The 21,781-nt window shown below is 40.3% G+C and overlaps 2 protein-coding genes across 2 annotated transcripts in view; one reads left to right on the plus strand and one right to left on the minus strand.

Moving 5' to 3' along the window:
* Positions 1-21,781, minus strand: part of syn3 (synapsin III) — a 107,956-nt gene that overhangs the window by 41,923 nt on the left and 44,252 nt on the right. The window contains exons 5-6 of the mRNA XM_032589036.1: positions 20,997-21,153; positions 19,734-19,823 (exon numbers count right to left, since the gene is read on the minus strand). Of these exons, the coding sequence (XP_032444927.1) occupies positions 19,734-19,823; positions 20,997-21,153 (247 nt within the window). The remainder of the gene's footprint in view (positions 1-19,733; positions 19,824-20,996; positions 21,154-21,781) is intronic.
* On the plus strand, positions 1,856-19,660 carry LOC116736543 (metalloproteinase inhibitor 3). The gene is made up of 5 exons (XM_032589037.1): positions 1,856-2,306; positions 9,566-9,648; positions 12,524-12,635; positions 15,226-15,347; positions 17,557-19,660. The coding sequence occupies exons 1-5, from the start codon at positions 1,856-1,858 to the stop codon at positions 17,752-17,754; spliced, it is 966 nt and encodes a 321-aa protein (XP_032444928.1). The 3' UTR covers positions 17,755-19,660.

Consider the following 21,781-nt stretch of genomic DNA (forward strand, 5'->3'; position numbering starts at 1 on the left):
ATTCGGTCCCTTTATTGAAGATTCAGAACTTTAATGACTCATTAAATACAAAAGTAACCAACACAAAAGCTCATTTAAAAGCAGATCAACTAGGCTTTGGCTGCCTTTGCATTGATTCAGCAGTTTTGAAGGTGAGTTAAATTTCAAAACTGTTTTGGACTGTGTCATTTCTTATTACTAAGGAAGGGTGGAGGACACACATCCGCTCTAGTTCAAACAAAAAATGTTATTTAAGATATGGAGAGTGGACAGCCTATTTGTGGTTCAGTATTTGCAAAAACATTTGCCTTTCCACATATTTTTTTCTAAAATATTTCACAGAATATGCAGTTTGGGAAGTAAAAAAACACCCAGACACACTGCTACTCGACTCACTTGTGTTTGCAAAGAAGCCAGTCCAGGAGCGACGTTCGTTTTCCTCAGCACTGATTGGCTGCATCACCAACAGCGGAGAGCAGACCATGAATGTTGGCTTCTGTAGCAGTGCTTAGACAGCTTCCACTGAACGTGTTAATGAATATTAAAGTAAATTTGGTGTTTGAACTATTAACAAAGGCAAAAAAGGGAAACCAACTTCAGCGGCCGCTTCGTCCAAACTACAAATAACCAGACAGTTCACATCTGTGTCCACGAGAGCCGCTAACTGAAACACCAACTGTCTGAGCGTCCGTGTGAAGTCAGGAGTTACAGCATTATTTTCTAATTAAGTCTTTAAACTTCATTTCATTGATGAACTGGTCGAAGGTCGCCCTCTTTGTTGTGGCTGGTAGAGCCCACTGGAGCTACATATGGTGTAATGCTAACCAACCAATAAGAAGAAGTTGAAGCCTTAAGACATCGCAGTCCTCATTTGCATAATGATGCCGAAATGCATAGGTAAAGTAAAACGAGGAGGCAGAAGAATATAAAAAGAACAAATGGAAATAAAAGGAGTTGTGGCGAATTGAAGACACAAATGCATCTTTAAGTAGAAGAAAAAACAAGAAAAATAAATAAAATTGGAAAAAAAAACCCTGTAACCTTAAATTATGTGGTTAAAAATACCATTTGTTGCAACTAAGCTGAAAAATTTGAATGTGTCAACTTATAAAACATGAGGTAAAATACTCCTTTTTTAAATTAATTGGTGCATTTTCTATGGAGTCACTTATATACAGTATTTCTGCTTCTGTTTTTAATTATGTTTGTTTTGGTCCTCCATACAAAGCCCCATGCAACACTGCAAGGACATGGGGGTATAAACAATGGATTTTTAAATTTGATTTATTTATTTTACAATTTTCTTTTGTTTCTCAAATTGCTCAAAATACATATCAGATGAAAGGTTAAGAAAACGTGGAAAATCATTTGATGTCTAATTTCTTTTAACAACCCCAGAATAGGCATTTTAACACGAGTGTGTAAGCTCTCTGGATTTACTGTACTCACTTTCAACTCACTAAACTGCTTTATATGGGATTTAAACTCGATATCTCCAGATATATTTCGAGTTTTCCAGTTAAATTAAAAAATCAAAACTATTTAGGGGGAAATTAAATTTTAAGGGAAGTACAGTGTTTTTGCTTGTTTTTAATAGTTTTATGCAAGTTACAAGCCATGTTTTGCCATGTCTAGTTATCTCAAAATATGGTTATAAATACATTTTTTCTGATTTAATTAATCGGACATAAATATCTGATTAAAAAAAAAACTAATAAATATTGAAAGGCACATTTGCCTTATTTTTTAATTCAACACTCTTGCTGTTAGGTGACGGTGATTCAGTGTTTTTACTGTTACTTTTTTTTTTTTTTTTGGTTAAACTGCGGGGGCAAAGTAGGAAAGTTTCAAGAGCGACGTCATTTTTAAAAACTGAATGCCATCACCGGGCTCTGATTGGCCGCTGCGGCCGCGAGCTACAGAGTCCGAGAGAGGGGGGCGTGTCTGGGGTGCCGTATATGAGCGGCTGTCCTCCTGTCCACCGTCAGAAGGAAACGCTCACATAAAGCAGTGCGCAGCAGCAGCAGCAGCACCAGCACTAGCAGCAGCAGCAGCAGCAGCAGCAGCAGCTCCCTCTCCCTCCTGGAGGTTACACACTAACAGAGAGCCACCTCCGCTTCTTCTGCCGCAGCGGACCCACTCGGACTCAGTTTATTTCTTCCAGCAGCAGCACAGAGAGGAGCGGAACTTTGGAGACATGCAGTCTGTGTGCCAGCACCTCATCAGCCTGCTGTTCGTCTTCGGCAGCCTGCAGGTCCCTCAGCTGACCGAGGGCTGCTCGTGCGCGCTCACGCACCCGCAGGACGCCTTCTGCAACTCGGACATAGGTGAGTCATTCGTTACGTGGCCTTGTTGCTCGCTTCAGTTTCATATTAGCGCGAGGAAACGCTCAGGTCAAAGTGACGCATGTCAGCGCGAGGAGGACAGAACGCACGTGAGCTTTGGTACCCAGTAAAAAAAAAACAACAACTTGCAGGTCGAGTATCAGAGCGTATAGCTTGTTACTGTGTATTTGTCCTATAGTATGTAGTAATTTTACTATTCATGGGATCTATATTGCATTAAACGTCGCAGATTACTTCATAGGTAAGTCAGGTTTTAAAAAAATGGGTATGGCTCTCTGCTCTCTAACGGCTATGGCGGCATAAAATAAAGGGTTTTTGTTTTGTTTTGTTTTTTCTTTAGGGATGTTCCGATATGAACATGCGTAGCGATATGACCATTTGATATTAATATTGAGATTATGGCAGAAAAACTGATATTTACAGATATTACATGTATAAAATAATTTCTACCTTTCAAATGAATGTTGGTTGTTAATATCGGCCTTTTATTTATCGGATTGATACCGATATGTCAGCCAATACTGATGTTGGTGCTAATATATTGTGCACCCCTATTTTTATGATTTGCTCCTCTGCGTCTCCTGTCTTGTATTGTTGTTATTTGACTCAGCTTCTGATTGGCTGCTAAATTTGATTAATCTGTTTCACAGTTTTTAGGGGGTTTGTGACAAAAAAATGTTTATAGGACTTCTTTTTTTCTTGTTTAATGTCAAACTTTTATATTTTTGAGTAATCATATCCTTGCTATTACTGGGCCTGACAGTAAAATCGTTGCTGTTTATTTTAGCAGCGAGAGGTTAGTTTGGGGGAGTATACAAAGGAAGATTTGGAGACTGCTTTAAGGTGGAGGGGAGCCGATTATGCAAGAATCCGCTCTGAGTTAAAGTTTTAAAATTGCACCTGTAGGCTGCTTTCATGTTTTTACAAGATCCTCATTTGTCTGCACACGGTGGTATTTCTGTGATGGGCAGCCAGATATCGGCGAGCAGCGGTACAGAAGGGGGTGGGGGGGGTGTCACAGCTGGTTTTACTACCTGGATATGCTTACCCTGGCTGCCCAGAATAATGTGAACTCGGGATCTGGCTTAGCACTAGGATTAGGCGATTGAACCCTGAGGGGAATGAGGCCGTATTTCGGGGGGGGGGGGGGGCTGTGTGAGGGTATTGAGGTAATTCAGATAGGACACACACTCACATTTCAGCTGAAGTTTTATTCCTTTCAGGCACGAAACCAGAGATTCTATCAGTATGCTTACCTTGAGATGATCTTTTCGCTTTTATTTAAAACTAAAGAGAAACACTTGATTATTACACTATAAATAATGTTAAGCTATCGTTAGGTTGTACATTAGCAGTACTTTTTGAAGCCTTTTAATTTTATTCTGACGTGTGAACAAACAAACCAACACTCTTTCCAAATGCCAGATCAACAGCAGTATACCACAGTAGAGGTGTTTGGATGTTGATGACAGTTTTGTCTACCTGGGTGCTACCCGACCTTTTAACAGGTCTTCAAATAGACGTTTACTCATAAAGCCCTTTAAGGACTCCACATTTAAAAAGAGAAAGTCTTAGCTTCTTAATTAAGATACTTCAAATCTCCAGGAGAGTAGATACACATCCAGCCAAGTGACCCAGTTGGACAGAGTCAAAATGCAGCTTCCTCAAACACTAATCCGCCACCTTTTAAGCAGTTTGGATGGCTCGCGCTGCTGGCCCCTGCTGAGACTCAGCTGAGTAGAATCTGGAACTGACTTCAATGGGGACAGTCCACAAATCCCATTTCCAAGGTCATGGCTTGGCTTGAGATGTGCTTCCGAGTTCCTTGAGAAACTCCAAAGCATGGAGCCGCTGCGACTGGATAATCTGGGTCAAGCTTGGACATAAAGAATGCCTTAATAAAGTTTTTATGAGATAAACAGTCGTGTTTTTATATCCACAAGTCATTATTTTCATACATGAATGTCTAATGCTTCTAAAACACAGTGGCTGGCAACCATAAGTGGTGCAAACATTAAGGTGACGAGAGAGAAACGCTGTAATTTACTCTGTCGACATCAAAGGCAACAAGTCTGGATCTCCCCAGTTTCAGACCTGAAGGGGAGTTCAAAGCATCTTGTTTTCTTGGCCCCAACCCATAATCGCCCACAAGCACACCGCTGAAAAAGAACGGCGAGGATAAAGCCCTGGAAACTGGGTTACTGAAGCCTCTCTCTTTACGCTATGAAATATTTCAACTGAAATATTGGAAAACACAATATCCTTGAAACAGCAGAAGATGTTTTGACGAACATTTAGGTAACCAACTGTCTTAAGAGACTTTGTCCACAAAAATGTCATTTCTTGATGTTGCTCAATGGAGCCATTCAGACAGTTAATTGGCTCCGTTGAAGCAGGTCATTCACTTGTCTAAAGGTGTGGCAGTTATTCTCTCAAGGCCTTCCCTAAGCCAGATCAGAGAAGACTGACGCGTCAATGCAGGTAAAAGGTGCTACAAGGTTGCAACCTGGTGAAGTTGTAAAGAAGTCCTGTGAATTAAGAGATCAGTTTTGTAGAGAAAACATCTAGAGCCAAAATGTATTTTGCTTTGCATTTATTCTGGCAGTCAGTCCTCGCCTCCCTATCTGCAGCACAACAGGTGATTGCTTGATAAAGCGCATGCAGTCTAGACTCCTGTGGCGAGAGGCATTATGTAAGGGCGGACGGCTTCCAGAGTTTTCCCAAAAGTCAGTTGAAATACGACGAGATGTCAGAGTCGGGATTCCGGACAAGCCTGAGATGTTTGTCTCCTGAGCCGAGCGTATCAAATCTCCAGCCCACAGCCGTCTCCCTTCTGCAATGACCACGCATTGTGGAGGCCAGTATGGGGGGCTGAAGACAATGACCCAACACACACTCATCACAGTACTATAATATGACACAAAGCAAAGAGCTGATCACTTTTGGGAGGTTTAAGAAACATCCACTTGCAAATCTCAAAAAATGAAGTTAATATGTATGATATTACAGAATTATAACTCTCATTGTGACACCATGTTGGAGTTCCTCTGTTACTTTAGTTCTGATTTGTTCTTTTTGGAGAATGCTGTTCAACTGGAAGGACTTTCACTCTTACTTTTGGAAAGCTATGATATGCAACCATGGCAACTAGGTATTCTCTTTTTTACTGGGAACGGCTGATTAGTACCTCAAAAACTCAATTAATACCTGAACTACAGCTCCTAATTACAGAGGAGTTGAACGAAGGCTTTATGGATGCAAAGCAGGACCACAGAAAAAGCAAATGAGGTGGATTAGCAGAGCTTGCCAGCAACTGATAGTGTTATCCAGGACGGAAAATGTGGAATATCGTCACTGCTGCGATTAGCATGTCATGACAGTCTGAGGCTTTTGTCAGATTCGTTGCAATGTTGGTCCTCCCTGCCCACAGCATCACCATCCACAACTCTTTGAAGATACTTGGCTGATGAGTTACAACATTTAATAGCCCTTTGGAATGAATAAAGCATTTCTGAGTTAGAGCTTACAGTTAGGTCATCCTGATAAGAACCAACTGCACATCTAACCAACCAGCCTGAAAGGAGAATCTGAAAGGTAGTCAGCAAATGGCGAGTGAGTACAAAAGATAAAAAATTTAAGATGTGAATGCAAACTGGGAAGCAAAGAAAATACCAGGTGTTTGACAAGTTATTTCTTGGGCAGTGACCACAAGAATGGAAACTGTAGATTAGTGGAAAACTTTCACGAGAAAGCAAAATTCATTGATATAGCTGTAATAATGTATAGATACTAGCTAAAGTGAGTGTTGAGTTTAATTTGGGGATACCTGTAGGAGTAATCAGATTACTTGTGTGTGTTGAACCATTTTTGTTGTTGTATGACCTGCTGTCTGACAGTGTTTGCTGCTTGGTACTGGAGATTGAGGATTGTATGAACTGGTTATTGGTGTGTCAAGATGTGCCATGACTTTTGAACGGCTTCAAAATGAAAAATCAATTCAGCTATACCATTCTTGCAGTATGATTTTTCTTTTATGGAGGTCCAAGAACCGATGATGAATGATGGCCAAGTGAGGTGAAACCTCTGACTTTACCTCTGGATCCGTTCTGGTCAGGAAAAGAACCCATCCAGCCATGACTAGGAAATGGAAATGTGAGAAACGGCTAGAGAATAACTGCCAGAAGAAGCAATAATTATGGTTTTATGAATGCATAGAACATAAGCAGGAGGAAATGAGTTGGTGGTACATGGTTTTTAGAAAAGACTTGTCATATATTTAGACATCCTGCATAAATGTATTATATATTTTTTTCTTTGTCCTGTGGTTTCTTTCTGACACTAGGTCCTACAGCCAGAGGACACTGTTTATTTTTGAGTGTGGTAAAGTGTGAGAAATCCTCTTCCTCCCACTTACCTCCTCATACTCAGACAACTTCCTGCAGACTAAACTCAATAACTTCTCCTTGTGTCGCTTTCTTCTTCTTATTATTTTTCTTTTTCACACAGGCATGCACCTGTGTTACACAGCAACTCAATCCTCGTTATGGCTGCATTTTGTCACACTCTATGTAGGCTGAATTGAATGTTTAGCATTCACATTCAATCTTTTTTTCATAATCCCATGCTCTAGGCAATGGAGGCTGAGTGAAAAATGGATTCACTTTATTTCTGTCACATCCTGGTTACCTTTCTCACTATGAAAAGCCTCCCACTCATGAGACTGCATAAAGATTCCTCTGCAGAAGAGGATCACCACAGTAACCTAGAATTTTAAACTGGGAAGGGGAATTTTTTTTTATGTAGCAGCTAATGGATAACTTAAATACTGACTTAAATAATCAATTCCTACCAATCTAACATTAAGCACAATAAAAGGCTTAAAGAATTAATAAAACGTCTGTGGCTGAAAAAAAATATTAGCTGAAATGTTAATCAAAAGGGATTCAGAAGCACCATTAGCTGGGTTGGCTTTGGCTGTCATGTGGCTAGTTTTTTGGCTTGCTAGCAGATACATTTATTGCATTCAGCTGCAGCTACATGTAGTTTTGGTGTTTATTTTTGAGTTATTTTATCTTCAAAGTTTGTGAAAAAGCTAATTACTACATCCAGTTTTGCTAAATGTTGTACGCTATTGTGTTAGCAAAAAGCGGAGGAATGCTCTGGCTTCTTGATGCTAATTATAGAACTGTCATATGTAATTTGCTCATAATCTGTATTGTTATGTTACTCCATGTCACATAAACTATGAGAATTTCACAGCAACTAACAAGTACAGTGGACCCCCAGTATTCGAAGGGGTTAGGGGCCACAGCGTTCCTCAAGTAGCTAAAACAGCTAATACTCAAAACTCCTTGTCAAATAATTTATAACTGCCTATTTTAATTGTTCAAATGCCAAAAAAATACCTTGGTATGCATTAATATACACAATGGTACCCATCTTGGAAGTACCACAGAAGCTAACATCTACAGTCTTCCTTATCTACGCTCAAAGGTACAGCCAATCAGCACCAAGGAAACTGAATGCTGCTTTTGGATTGGCTTCTTTGCAGCCTATAGCATGTCAGGTATCAATGCGTCGCAGGTATTCCAGCTTCCCCAGCTGCATTTTCTTTCGTATATTTCATATGTGCTCTACAAAATCAAAAATCCGGACCGGGATAATTTCAGGCAGCTGACCAGCAGCGCACAGCCACATGCGATGGAAAGGCGACCCTGTATAACTTCAATGCTACGTTCAGCCAGAAACACAATGTGCTGATAGTGCTGCCCTTCTGTCCAGAACAGCTGGGGCTTTTCACAAATTCCCATTGGAAATGGCACCGTCGCTGCCGGCCAACAAGAAGGATCTTATATGGACATGCGTCGGTTGATTTACTGAGGTTCTTCCAGCTAGAACATTTGTTTTCGAGGTCAGACCAGAGTAGGAAAAATGATTCTGAAGTGAAACGTTGAAATAATGATGAGAGGTGTATTTAACTGAGGCAAAAGGGTCCCGTTATGTTTGCAAATTCCTTAGTAATTGTTCACAGCAGACATCTGTCAAACAGAGTTTGGGTACATTTAGCAGAGGTCAGTTTGTAATGGAGTGCTTTTGGATGAAATTAAAAGAGTTGATATATTAATGGATCAAGGAAAGTTCTAGTGAAAGGTCAGGAAGCATGTGGCAGGTAGGAAGTTGTTGTGCACTAATCCTGACATGAACAATGTTGGCTTTAGATGGGTGTGCATTCTAAAATCTATTGCTTTTAAGATGATGAATAACTTTAAAAAGATTCATTAATGGTCAGGAACTGTTCAGTAAACAGCTGAAAAACAATGAAACTAAATTTTTGTATTTTCCTATTTCCCATAAAAGTTACATCCCTCAACTTCACTCAATCCATCCGTCCGTCCATGGTGGGTACTCAAGATTTTCCTTAATTTTCAATCGGTTTATATGCTATCTAACACAAAAAGTTAAAACAAACTCATTTCAAATTGGGGCCTTCAAATTTGTGGTGACCACGCTATAGCTACTTCCTGTACAAGGTACCCACTTCTCATTTGCCAGCTTGACAAATTGAAAGCAGAACAGAAGGCGACACATCCCTCGTTTGCCTCTATGCGGCCAATCAGAATGAATCCTGATTATTTTCTCCCATTTCTGGGGAACGCAAGCCCCCCGAAGAATGTGGGAAGGAAATTCCATGGGGAGAAGAAAACAAACAAGACCAGTGTTAGTTGTGTCTGCGGCTGCTGGGCTTCGGGGCAGCAGGTGAACTTCAGAGGGCTGATGGCTTATGCAGGACCCGCATCAGGCCCCATCCAGCAGCTCAAATAAACGCTCATTTTGTTTCTCATTTCTTACTGACGTTTCTCAGTAAGAGCCATTATGTCAGAATCAGTTAAAGCAATCAGTCACTTCCAGGTGTTTTCAGCTCGTTTATGTGCATGAGGGTCCTCCACACTGATAGTACACACTTTTTTTCTTTTTTTTTTTAAACGTTCTTTCTTGGGATATGTCTTCTTCTCCAATTCTCATTTAACTTTTCCATGAGAATTCCGAAGCGGTGTTCCTTCCGGGGCGAACGATGCAGGAAATCGGATAAACAGCTTACCGGTGCAGCTAACCTGGTTCTAATGCGCTATTCAGGAGGGGTTTAGAAATGCCCGCTCTCACCAGGGCGCCGTCTAAAATAGGATTAAAAGCGAAAGCTCACTATTGAGTTCTAACAAACATGTCCGTTTCTTTCTTTACAGTGATCCGAGCTAAGGTGGTCGGCAAGAAGCAGCTGAGAGACGGACCTTTTGGAACAATGCGCTACACCATCAAGCAGATGAAGGTGAGGATCTTAGGTTCCCTTTAGTCCTTATTGTTTGTCTTTGAAGCATGAAGCTAAACAGAAACTTCTTAAGAACAACAAAGAAACGTTAATATAGGTTTGCTTGTGTAAACTTGACAAAACCATGGCATTGGCGGGTTTTTTTGGGCTGCTTGAGAACCTTTCAGCTAAGACAGCATGGTATTAAATCATACAATTGCAATAATTTTTGCACCATTTGTAATGGAAATCTTTAATTATTTTTAACTGCTCCAACTCTCCATGGCCCCATCATCTGCAGTGGTGGGCACACTTCCACTCATCTGTGCACATTTTTTGTTTAGAGCTTTAGCTAACTTTGAAAATGTTTAGCACAGTTAGCTTCCCCTCATCTCATTTTTGCAGATAAATTGTAAGGTGCCAAGTTACTTTAACTGTCAGTTGAATAAAATTCATGTGTGCTGACTGTTATGAATCCTTCAAGTTGACGTTTATATTCATGCTCTTATTTTGAAGTGATTGAAGACTGTTTGCGCAGCGGTTCCGTTTCCTCTCATGTTCTCTCTTCCCCCCCCAATGACTTTATTTCAAACAAGAAACGTCCAGGGTCAAAATAAAATACGGACAGTAGAGAATAAGATTTAAACATAAATACAACATCTGAGGTCATTGTACAACATGTACATTATAATGTCAAAATGAAAATGACGCTCAAACGTTGAAGGTTTTCTAGGGCAGAAATAATTTGAAGTGAAGTTATCACTTTAGCATTATCTTCTGATAAATACCATTTTGGTATATTCCTTTAGCATTACTGCAGCTAATGTTTATGATTAGCACTTTAGCATTCATGTCCACTAAATACTGTGTTTGTGTAGTGCGGTAGAGTTAGCAACACTACTGCCTATAATTAGTGCTTTAGGAGTTAGCACAACTAACTTTGTTAGCAGTGTCTACCACTTCTGATCTGTGTCTGGTCTGAGCATCTACCTCAGTGAGACTCCATCCAGTTACTGGTAAAGTGTGACCTCAACATAACTGAAAAAACAAATAGCAACAAGTTCTGTGTTCCAAAGACTTCTTTACATTTTTAATACTGGACACATTATCATCAGAATAATGATGTACATGTGAAAAATTCCACTGAATTAAACAACATTGGTTATTGGAATTATAACTAAAACAATGGTGTATTGAAACTACTTGAAATAAGAATTCATATTGTAAAATCATGTGTTGTAATAAGAACACATGTGATTTCTAATAAAATATATGCAATTCCAGTTCTTTACAGAAACCAAAAAAAATACCCACTGCTGTTTTTCCTGATATAGTGGGTAAAACTCTCTGACAGACTAGCTGTCAGAAACAGGAATGTAACTGGTAGGTTGACAAAAACTCTATGGTTTTGTGTTATGAAATTTTTTATATTATTATTTAGCTGTCCAGCTCTTCTACCTCCTAGTACGGTCATCTAAAGGTTATCAAATGGATTCTGAAAATTGTAAATGGAGGCAACTGGTGCTCACCATTTTCACAGAAAATACAACATTTTGGGGGGAAAAAACCCCTAAGTTTTCTGTATGCTTCTGCATGTTAAATTTAATCATTTTAAGTCCATTATAACTCCACGTCACGATCTACTGAACTGCATAAAATTCCCCCAATTTGAACCAAGCCTTTGTTTGTTTAGGTGAATTATAAACCTAATCTTCACCTAAGATTGACCCTTTTGGGCAACCTACTGAGATCAACCTTCTTCTTGCCAAACTTCGTCCGATATGCTCAGCCGATGAGAGAGGTTCTTAACCTCATTTTAAAGCTATAGATCAAATTAATGCCAGAGGCAAATTCCTAATTTAAGAGTTGCTAGAAGAGAAGTTGTACATTTAAGACTCATTTTGAAAAATTGAGGTCATTACGTGAATTAAACCTTCACGTTTTAGATGGCATCTGAGACACACAGAACACTCTTATGGTGCAAATCTGTAATCGAATCATTGCTAGTTTGAGCTAATTTGATGTTCACAGCCACATGATTAATGGTCTCTAAACTGATAACAAATAGTCTTACTGTTGCTGTTAAACTCCAACTCTTTAATGCTGAGCTTTTAATGTAGAAACCCATTTAAAGGCAATGGTGAAACGATAATATAGGTTTAAGAAACTCTCCAGCCTATAACTAAACGCAGACTGGAATTCTAGTCCTGAAAGGCCGTCCCTCCTTTTCTCCGGATCCTTACATAACGCTCCTTATTTCTGACAGATGCTGACATCGGCCCGCTGCTTTGACAGGAGCCAGGCCGGAGGATTAGTAGGCTTACGGGTATTACAGCTCAACCAAACTCCTCGCACCGAGAGTAAACATTTCGTCAGAGTCACGCACCAGCATCTGTACAACAGTGGCCTTTTTGTTATGTATTGCGACTGTTTGAGCTTATATAAAAAGCAAAGCATCCTCCAGATTTCCACAAATCCTATGAGACGAATCCCTTTGGCCTCCATAAAGCTCCACAGCTTCTGGCTGAGGTAATAGTTTGTTCCGTTTTTCTGGGAGCGCTGCGTCTAAACAGGGATTTCCTGTTGTTCTCAGAAAAATACATTACACCCTTAAAAAAAACAGAGAAGGCAGCAATCCTCTATGAAAACAGACTTTAGGCTGTGCATCTATCACAGTTGCACCACGTCACTCGTCACGTTATCTCGGATTTCACCAAAAGCCGAGCCTTTTCAGATTTTCATTCCCTCGAGGTACTCCCTTTAAAAAGTCATCTGATAAAGCAGGAGTGTTGTTTCCTTTTCCTTGTTGTTCATGTGGGGACTTTTGAACGTCGCTAGAGAGAACTCTAGCACTGTTTTTCCAGTGCCTTGATTCCATCTCCCTTTTTTTGGTCAGATGTACAAAGGATTCGAGAAAGTTCAGCACGTGCAGCACATCTACACGGACGCCTCCGAGAGCTTGTGCGGCGTCAAGTTTGAGATCAACAAGTACCAGTACCTGATCACAGGTGAGCTGTCAAAGTCATACTTTGAAAAAAAGAATGCTGCTTGAGTACAGCTGCGTTTCCATCGACCATATAACTGCTCAGTTTGACATATTGAAAATAAATGTGCTTAATGAAAAAGTGGCGATTTTGAAAGAAACACATTTTTCAATTGGATGTTTTGTCGTTAGGATGAGGTGTATTTTTTGTTGGGCCGAATTGAAATTCAGTCATTTTGCAAAATTGCTATGGAAAACATTTTTTTGCATCACACGAGTCACATGATCAATAACCGGATGTTACCACTGGCGCAAATCATAAAGAAAATGACAGAAAGTAGTAGCAGGATCATGGCGCTTTATGTTTTTTAATGACTTATCGCATAAACAAACTTATTTTTGTATGACTGTAATTGCATTTCTTGGTTAGTAGAAACACCGTAAATGGCGAAGTTGTGTTTTTTTTCGACCTTAGCCTAATATTGACAAACTTTTGCACACAATTGTCGTGCAAACGCAGCTTGTGTCTTTGAGCTGCACTTCAGAGTGAAAGCATAACATTTTTTTATTCAATTCAGTAAAATACACCAAAGAATTTGGTTGTAATGTAAGAAAAAACATGACATAGTTCTGCACTCTACACCCCCGCAGTAGATGAGATCCATTCAGAGCGATGAGTTGTAGAGAACATTCTGGTCGGCTTCGTGTTGCCAGGAAAAGCTGCTTTCCTTCCAGAGTCCAGCTACCGGCATGACGACTCTTTGGCCCCCACTCGTCCTGTCCCCCAGGACTTCATTTGTCTTCTGACAAAAACTTTTCCCTCTATTATTAGCAGACCCTTCGCTACTGTACAGAGGCGTTTTTTTTCTTTAGGCCTTCCCTTTGCGTCTCAGCAGTTTTCTCTCCCTCACAGCTTATAATTACCAGCCAGCAGGAAGCGGCTGGCATTTTCCAACACAAGCACTTTATGAGTTGCTATTTCCAACAAGGATGGTGTTTACTTTGGACCCTGCAGCACTCAACTTATATAGGTGTCAGTGAGTCCCCAACCTGTAAATACTGTAACTCCACCGCACGGTGCAAGCAAACGAGCCGGCGTTGCCAGGCAACTACAGCTATGTTTACCCAGTCTGGGCACGGGTGACATCAATGGATGTCTCTTTCTCTCTCTCTGCCCTCGGGGCGGCTATAATAAGTCAAGCCTATAGCCTCCACTGGAACACGGAGGCCAGTAGGATGAGCTATTGGAACCTCCTTTGATCCGGCTTTAGGGGACTCTGACTGATTAGAGTTTTAGGAGCGAGTTGCACTCGACTCCACGGTCCGGTCCTGCAGCTTCAGAGGGCGGGCTAAACGGGACATATTTGTGACCTGTTGAAATGCCACTTACCAACAGCACTGTGAAGGAGACAAATGGTGACAAATATTGTCGCTCCTGGGGGCTCACAGCGCTTGAAGTGGTCCGCTGCTAAACATAGACGTCTGACGACCTCCAGATATTCCAAAATGGGGGTGTTGGTTTATTATGGGATTGTCTTTCTGTTGGTAAACGAGGCAGTATTCTGGAGAGAAATGTTGGCAGAATTCTGACTTACACTCAGGAGATTAAAAATTAGCTAAACTATAAAGCTCTCTTTATAGTTTGCCTTACCTAAAGTAAGTTAAGGTGCGTAAGTAGACACTCTATTTGATGTTCAGTTCTGGACTAACAGATATAAGTCCATTTTTAACTCATCTGTCCAATGAAGGTTATTCCAGAAGCTCTGATCTTTCTCGATGTTTTCTCTGGTAAGCTTTAGTCTAGCCTTCATGGTTTTCTCATAGAACATCTCATCTGAAAGTTAAATCTCTGCCGTCTCTATCCAAGTGTGGAGGCATATACTTTTATAACAGCAGTAATAAGCGCGTGCTATAAGGATGGATATTAATTGTATAGTTTATTGTTTGGAGTGCAGCGATCACCGATCCTGAAAAAGCCCAACTTGCAGATTCCGATTTGGTCGATTTTCTTTGATTTTCTGAAAACTTCATCAAATATATTGATAAAGTTGATAAATTGTCAACAGTGGGGTGGTTGTTGTTATCAGAGCATGTGTAGACTTGACCTGGTGGCTGATTCTCAAAGCTTTGCGCAGATTGACCCGTCGCAGGGACATCTGGGCTGATTTATCAGTGCACCCCTTTGTATTGTTTTCTAGTTGTAATAACAATTTGAATTTATTGCTAAATTCCAATTATTGAATTGCATTTGAAAATATGTGCAGGTTGGTGATACAAATTTACAATGCAATTTGTCACCTTAAGTCCATGCAGTCACAATTACATGGACAAAATTTGTAAAGAAGTTGTAAATCATCAATTTTACTATTATCACAATAAACACTACAAAACATTGTGTTAGCATTTTAAGTCCTTTTTGTCTACCCCCACCTGCTGCAGTGACATTGTAAGATGTCTCTGTTTACACCACGTTAAACTGCATTTTACCGTTCAGTTGATGCCAAACACATCTCGATTTTCTCGACTTTTGTTTGCCAGAGATAAAAACCTTTGATAAAATCCTGTGTGGTTTGAGGTTGTAGCTCTGCTCACCTCCTTTACCCTTCGCTCCCCAGGTCGGGTGTACGACGACAAGGTTTACACGGGGCTGTGCAACTTCAACGAGCGGTGGGAACGGCTGTCGCTGGCGCAGAAGAAGGGCTTCAACCACCGCTACCAGCTGGGCTGCAACTGCAGGGTGAGTGAAAACCACGTAGAGCCAACGGGAATGAGACGAGCAGGCGGGAGGGAGGACGGGAAGCCAGGCTGGAAACTCCATTAGCCACTACTAGAGAGGAGATTTAGTATTCATGGAACCACTTTCACAGTTTCCATCCATTAAATCGCCCGTTTGACCTCCGCAAACCAAGAAATGAAGATATTTTTATGAACATTTTTATGGCCTGGTTTCCACTTCCAGATTTCATGGATGTTGAATAGTGGCAGAAATGCAGAAAAGAGCGAGTTTTACTGCGAACGCTGGGAATTAATTAACAGCCCTGGAAGCGGCTCCAGTCTTCATTCCCAGCTTGTGCAGCTGCTGACCCCGCCGCTGGGCGCCGTCCTGGACTTCTGCTAACACACTCAGCCACTATCAGCATAAGTGGATTAGCAGAGGGAGCCTTTTGTTGGCCATTTGGGTCAGGGCGTCAGCGGCCCCGTCACCCAGACCAAAGATGACCGAGAATGATAGAACATGGTTCCATGTTAGCTCCACCTTTGACTTACTGGCTTTAATGAGCAGGAAATGACTCGTAGCGCTCGTTTCAGGCATTCCGATGACACTTTAACATTGAATAACAGAAATGGGAAGTTCTCTCTCTAAAATGTGCCGATTGAAATTGCATTCCGAGACGAGTGCAGCTCTTTGCAGCAAGTGATTCACTTTTCCTCCCACTACATTTAGCCTTTTTTCTGTTCGTCGCCTCTACGAGCGGCGCTACGTGAATCCTTCCCGTCAGTCGGTGCCATTCATTCATCCGGGGAGCGGCTTTTTAAAAAATGTTTTATTTTGTGTTAGCACCTGGTGTAATGACGCACATTTCAAGGCAGAGTGGAGCCCGACTAAATCCTTAAACTACCCAAAAGTTGAGTGCATTAGGAAGACGCTTCGTTTCACATTCCTCAGCACAAAACATACAAGCGTCAGGGTGAAGTTGGCAGCTTCGCTCTCTAAACGGTTTCCTTTTACTGAACCACCTGATCACCGCAGCTGGATAGATGAGATGGGACATGTTGGAATACTTTGCTGAATCCAATTCTGAAATTGCTTTTAACTCCTTACATGAAATCCAGTGTCTTTCCCTCTCTGATGCTGTACTATATTGACACATTCTACAGTCTCTTCATCTTCATAGCAAATATAAATCCATAAAATCTACCTGGATCTATTTGTAAAGCTCCCCCCCTCCATTCCCAAACATTCAATGATTAACATGACTTCAACCTCTTTAATGCCAGTTAAAGTATTATTTATTACAAACAAAGACAGAGTGATGATTAAAGTCTTTGATATGACCAACATAGGTTGGACTGCACTTAAAAGATGAATTTGTATTTTATCAGGATTAAGGGTTTTTAAAAACCAACATGGAAATTCTAAAAGCTTATAAATGGCTTTAAAAAAAAGATACCATCTAATGTTATGTATTTATATTAGATGGGCTTTTTTAGTTTTAATAATTAGGCCCAATTATGGATTTTGTCTTTTAAAAAGACAACGGTTCATAATCTCAATATGAACCATTGTGATTTAACAAAATAGTAGTAATAAAAACATATTCTGCGTAATTGTGGTATTTTGGAGAGAGTCAATATTTTCACTAAAGCAAACAATTGTGGAGTCCCTGGTGATGGTTTAACTTATATGATTAATGGAGACACAAACATGCTTAATATGCAACATTTTAAGATTTAGTGTGATAAATTGAAATAGGTTTAAAATAGAAACTCTGTAATAACTCTGTAATAAATAATCAATTAAGAAAGATCGTGGTCTCCATTTTGCTAATGCTAAGTGTGTTAGTCTTTATTTATTCCTGTCAGCTAAAGCCTAGCTTGCTCCTGTCTGTATATTTAAAGCACAAGTTGTAAATAGACTGAACAGTAAAAAAAAAAAAAAAAAAAAAAAAACAGACAATGAAAACCTTTCGTTGCTAGTCACTCAGAGATTTTTTCCATTACAGGTAGCTATGCTACATTCACTAGCATCCTCAAAGAACTAGCGTTAGCATATGGATTTAGAGGTTGTCCTATTTTTAGTGGTTTCTCTTTTATGCTAATTGTTTTAAATGCCAAGCAATTTTTGAATGAATTTTCTTTAAACTATTTAAGAGCTTTATTTGAATAAGTCTTGCCAGTTTGTTTGTTTCAGGGCTCCACATCTAATTGTTTTTCTCTGTCGGTAGATTAAGCCCTGCCACTACCTGCCCTGCTTCGTGACTTCGAAGAACGAGTGCCTCTGGACGGACATGCTGTCCCACTTTGGCTATCCCGGCTACCAGTCCCGACACTACGCCTGCATCCAGCAGAAAGAGGGTTACTGCAGCTGGTACCGAGGCATGACCACCCGCGATAAAACCATCATCAACGCCACTGATCCCTGATTCCAGGCACACCCCGCCCAGAAGCCAACGCTCTCCCGCCCCGTTTTTGTCCCCCATCTCGGATTCCTCTCACTGGACTCGTGACGGCCTTCTTTAAAAAGGCAGAAAAGAGCAGATATATTACAGTGCCTGTCTGTAGCACTTCTGATAGAAAAAAAACAACAAAAAACAAAGCGTTGTTGTAGAGGTTGCCCTTTAGCCTTGTAAAGTTTTCCCACTTCAATCAGCTACCATCGCGTTTTAATCCGTGGTAGAAGCAGTAGAAGTTTATCAGACGTTTATACGGGAAGACCGTTATCAACCTCAGTTGGGATCTTAAAATTGAAAAAGTGGACCGACCTTAAGCAGCTAATCTACTGATGATTTCATTGATATCTTGCCAATAACACAGACCAGCTTCTTAAAGTAACACACCCCAAATTAAAAACTGAGATGAAATCTTTTCACAATAGCACACCTGCTAGCAGCACTGCCAAAACACTTCTCGATTTGTGCCAATGTGTGAGGTATGAGAATCATACTTTTTAGATTCAAATTCTGAAAATGCAGCTTCAGATCAGCCGTGTTCAGTTTTTACTGCAGCATCCGTCTTTAACACGGCTGCACCTCGGCTTCCCCGAATGTCTCTAGTGCAACTCACCTGCAGTTGCACCTCAGCCCCGTACACTTCCTGCTTTGTTGTGCATAGATTATCAAACGTTAACACTGATTCAGTGCCAACAGAGGGAGGAGTTCTTTTCTTTTTTGAGTTGTGATATTTTATTTTATGCTGTATATAAAAATAAGCTAAAGAAATGCTGAAATCTCTATAATGCATTTATTTATGTTTATTGGATTACACAGTAACCCTGTTATACATGGAAAAACAGAACTAAAAAAAAAAAGTACACCACGTCAAATCAGTCAGTGTGAACGACACGCATCGAAATTTTAAGGTACTTTTTTTTTTTCTGTTCGATCATATTTCCCTTGGCTGGTACTATTCAACAACCCGGTGATTATTCAGTTTAAACAGGTTTCACAGTACGAGATATTTTCTAAGTGTATATTCAATCTTTTGTATTTAACTATTTTAAATGAACATTATATATAAATATATAAAAAAGAAAGTAATTTTATTGTCACTAAGAATCATTCTTCTTCACCTGCTCCAGTTTGGATTTTTTTTTTCTTGTTAGCTTCCTTTCAGTCCATTCCATTAGCGGATGCTGATTTGCCTCAAATGGATTAACACGTTTTTTTGGGTTTTTTTTTAAATCAGCAAAGTTTCTATTGAAGGCCTAAGAAATGACCTTACTAAGTTCTGCCAGTTGGATGCGATGCTAAACGTTAGCTTTGCTAATCAGACATAAATATGTCTGATTATTTTTGCAACAAATGGTTGCAAAAATTCAACCATTTGTTTTTCAACAGTCGGCCTCGAATTTCTTTTTTTTATTTTTTGTTTTACAATTACATTTAAATAAAGCTTTAGCTTCTTGTGAGAGCTTTTACCCAAATTTCTTGACCATCTTAAACTAAGCTAACCAACTGCTAATTTTAGCTAGCAAATAGGATGCCTCGACTTCTTCAAGCAACTCTTAATTTCATTTTCTTTTACGGGCTGAATTGTTTTCATTAGTGTCCATAGGGTTCCTCCTCCAGTTGTGGCATTTCTGCGTCATTATTTCTGTGGTTTCTGTTTGTGTAAATATATTGTCTGCTTAACACAGAAACGATTGGTCAAGTTCAAACTAAAAAAAAAGAGGAACAACTGAAATCAAGAAAGCTGTGTACAGTCTGTGTGTAAGCACTGATTCCTGAATTGTGTGGGGTGGGTGGGGGTGTTACCATGTAAGGGTAGAGAAATGTTTGACTTAATTTCTGTGTTTTCTATTTTTATAATAAAGAGTCAATGAAAAATGGACCAAACGAGGCTTTTTGTGATCTCTTGTGTGTTTCAGGTGGTTTTCTAGGGAATAACTTCAGAAATCACTCACCATTTGTGTGTGGTTTGGGTAGAAGGTTTGCTCATTCAGGGGGAACTTCTCAGGGCCGAGGGAGTGGTAAAGCTTAATCATTTGAGAAAACTGTGAAGAGAAATAAACAAGAGGACAAAAGGTGTTAGGTACAGCTGTGTGGAAAAAGCATTTAGAGATTTCTCTTAATTTAGCTTTCTTCACCCTTAAATATTGTTTTCCAATGAAAAAAAAACTTTACAATCAGATGAAGATAACATGAATAGTTCCAAAATTAGATGATTTCATTCATAAGGCGAAAAAAACTACCCAAATAATCAGTTCAAAATTGCATTCAGTATTTTACTAATGTTTTCTATCACTCTCCTGCAGTCTTGGTGTGACCCTCAGGACGAGTGTGGCAGTCTGTTCCCAAAACCACAAAAACAAAACCAAAAAGAAAAACTTGTAAAACGTGGGGTCAATGCAACCTGCCAGACCCCACACAGGGTCCAAATGACCCATTCTCCTACGACCGCAGGAAAGTTAACGGATATAAAATTAGCAAGATGATCCAAGAGTGACAAAAAAAAATGTAGAAACAGAAATCTGTAAGAGGGAAATGGCATTAGAGCTGTACACTTAAAAATATTTATGATTAGGATGTCAGCTGGTTGATGGCTCATCTTGAAGTTACCATCTGGCACTGGGAAAATAAAAGCTCTTTATTGTCTGGCCATTTTAGGAAGTGGGACTGAAACAGTTGAGATCCACCCAGTCAGAGCCGGTTCTAACAGCCATTGTTCACACAGTGTGTTAAGGCAACATCCATGATCCCTTCTAGAAACACTGGGCACCAAGCAGGCATTGGGCTGAACTTATCTTTCATTTGATTTGTACGGGCAGTTCCAGACTCTAGGAATATTACGCAGTGATTTGACCACTGGGACGTTTTGCATGCCTCGTGAAATAAAATAACCGAACAATAAAAGGGGCAGCAAAAGTACCTCTACAGACCAAACAGCGTAAAAGTGTCAGACATGGTGAAACATACTTTAAACTCAAATTGTACCTGACAACACCGCATTTATGAAGTCACACAGAGCTAAGCATTTACATGTTTTTCACTGGAGATTTTTGGATTTTAACTTCCTACGAAGCTACTAATAAGTACAGTGACAAAGACCTCCTGCTCCAGGCACAGGTGTTCCAGCTCTGTGTAATGGCCCATATAAATCAGAGAGGCAGCTGCTGAGAGGGTAAGTCTATGAGGAAGAGCAGAGAGAGCTGTTTAAGACTGCTTACCACCCAAGGTTTGCTGCAGAAATTATATAGGGAGAAGAGGGAGTTGACACTCGGCACGCCACCAAAGTGCAGGCCGATCACAATGTTCCTGAAGTCCTCGCCGGGAATCATGCTGTAGGCGTGTTGGCGAATCAGGACAAAGTCTGGCTTAAAAGACCTGCAGACAGACATAAAGGGAACCATGAACGTGTACAGATTGGTCAAATTTAAAATGCATTAGATGAAACGCCTCAGCATCCAGGAAAAAAAACATTTGGCTCAACTGATCGGATTGCGGATTTCAAAAACAGATGCCAAAGAACTGTGGGAATTTCTTGAGATGGTGGACAAAAGAGCATCATGTAGGAAACTCTCTGAAGGATTGGTTTGTATTTGTCTATACGGGCGTCTACACACCTGATAGTCTGGCAGACTGAGCTCAACTGGGGACAGAAATGGCAACATTTGCTACGTTGAAGGAAGCAACATAAAAACCTCTGAAGGCACTTGCTTGTCTCCTTCTTGAAGACGTGCAAACAAAAATGAAGTATTGTGAGATTTTAAAGGCTGAAGGACCAAAAGCCATTTCTCTCACTACCGCTAGACTCAGAAGATTGTTTTGATTGTGTTTACCCAGAATGCCCTGCGCTGTTGTCCGCAGCCTGCTTTTGGAGTGATCTCCAGTCCGCTTGGCGTTCACATACACATTCAAACTGCTTTCACTTCAACCCAGTTCAAGCCGGTTTTTAGTCCGACCAGAGTTTGCTCTTTTGGTCTGATTGGGCATTCACACCTCCCCAAACAAA

The sequence above is a fragment of the Xiphophorus hellerii genome, chromosome 17, assembly GCF_003331165.1.
Source record: "Xiphophorus hellerii strain 12219 chromosome 17, Xiphophorus_hellerii-4.1, whole genome shotgun sequence".
NCBI lineage: Eukaryota > Metazoa > Chordata > Actinopteri > Cyprinodontiformes > Poeciliidae > Xiphophorus > Xiphophorus hellerii.

Excerpts from the sequence above, each read along its gene's own strand:
- LOC116736543 (XM_032589037.1), top strand. The coding sequence starts at position 1,856 with ATGCCATCACCGGGCTCTGATTGGCCGCTGCGGCCGCGAGCTACAGAG. Across the intron at positions 2,307-9,565 it reads CTTCTGCAACTCGGACATAG|TGATCCGAGCTAAGGTGGTC; the intron begins GTGAGTCATTCG and ends CTTTCTTTACAG. Across the intron at positions 12,636-15,225 it reads GTACCAGTACCTGATCACAG|GTCGGGTGTACGACGACAAG; the intron begins GTGAGCTGTCAA and ends TTCGCTCCCCAG.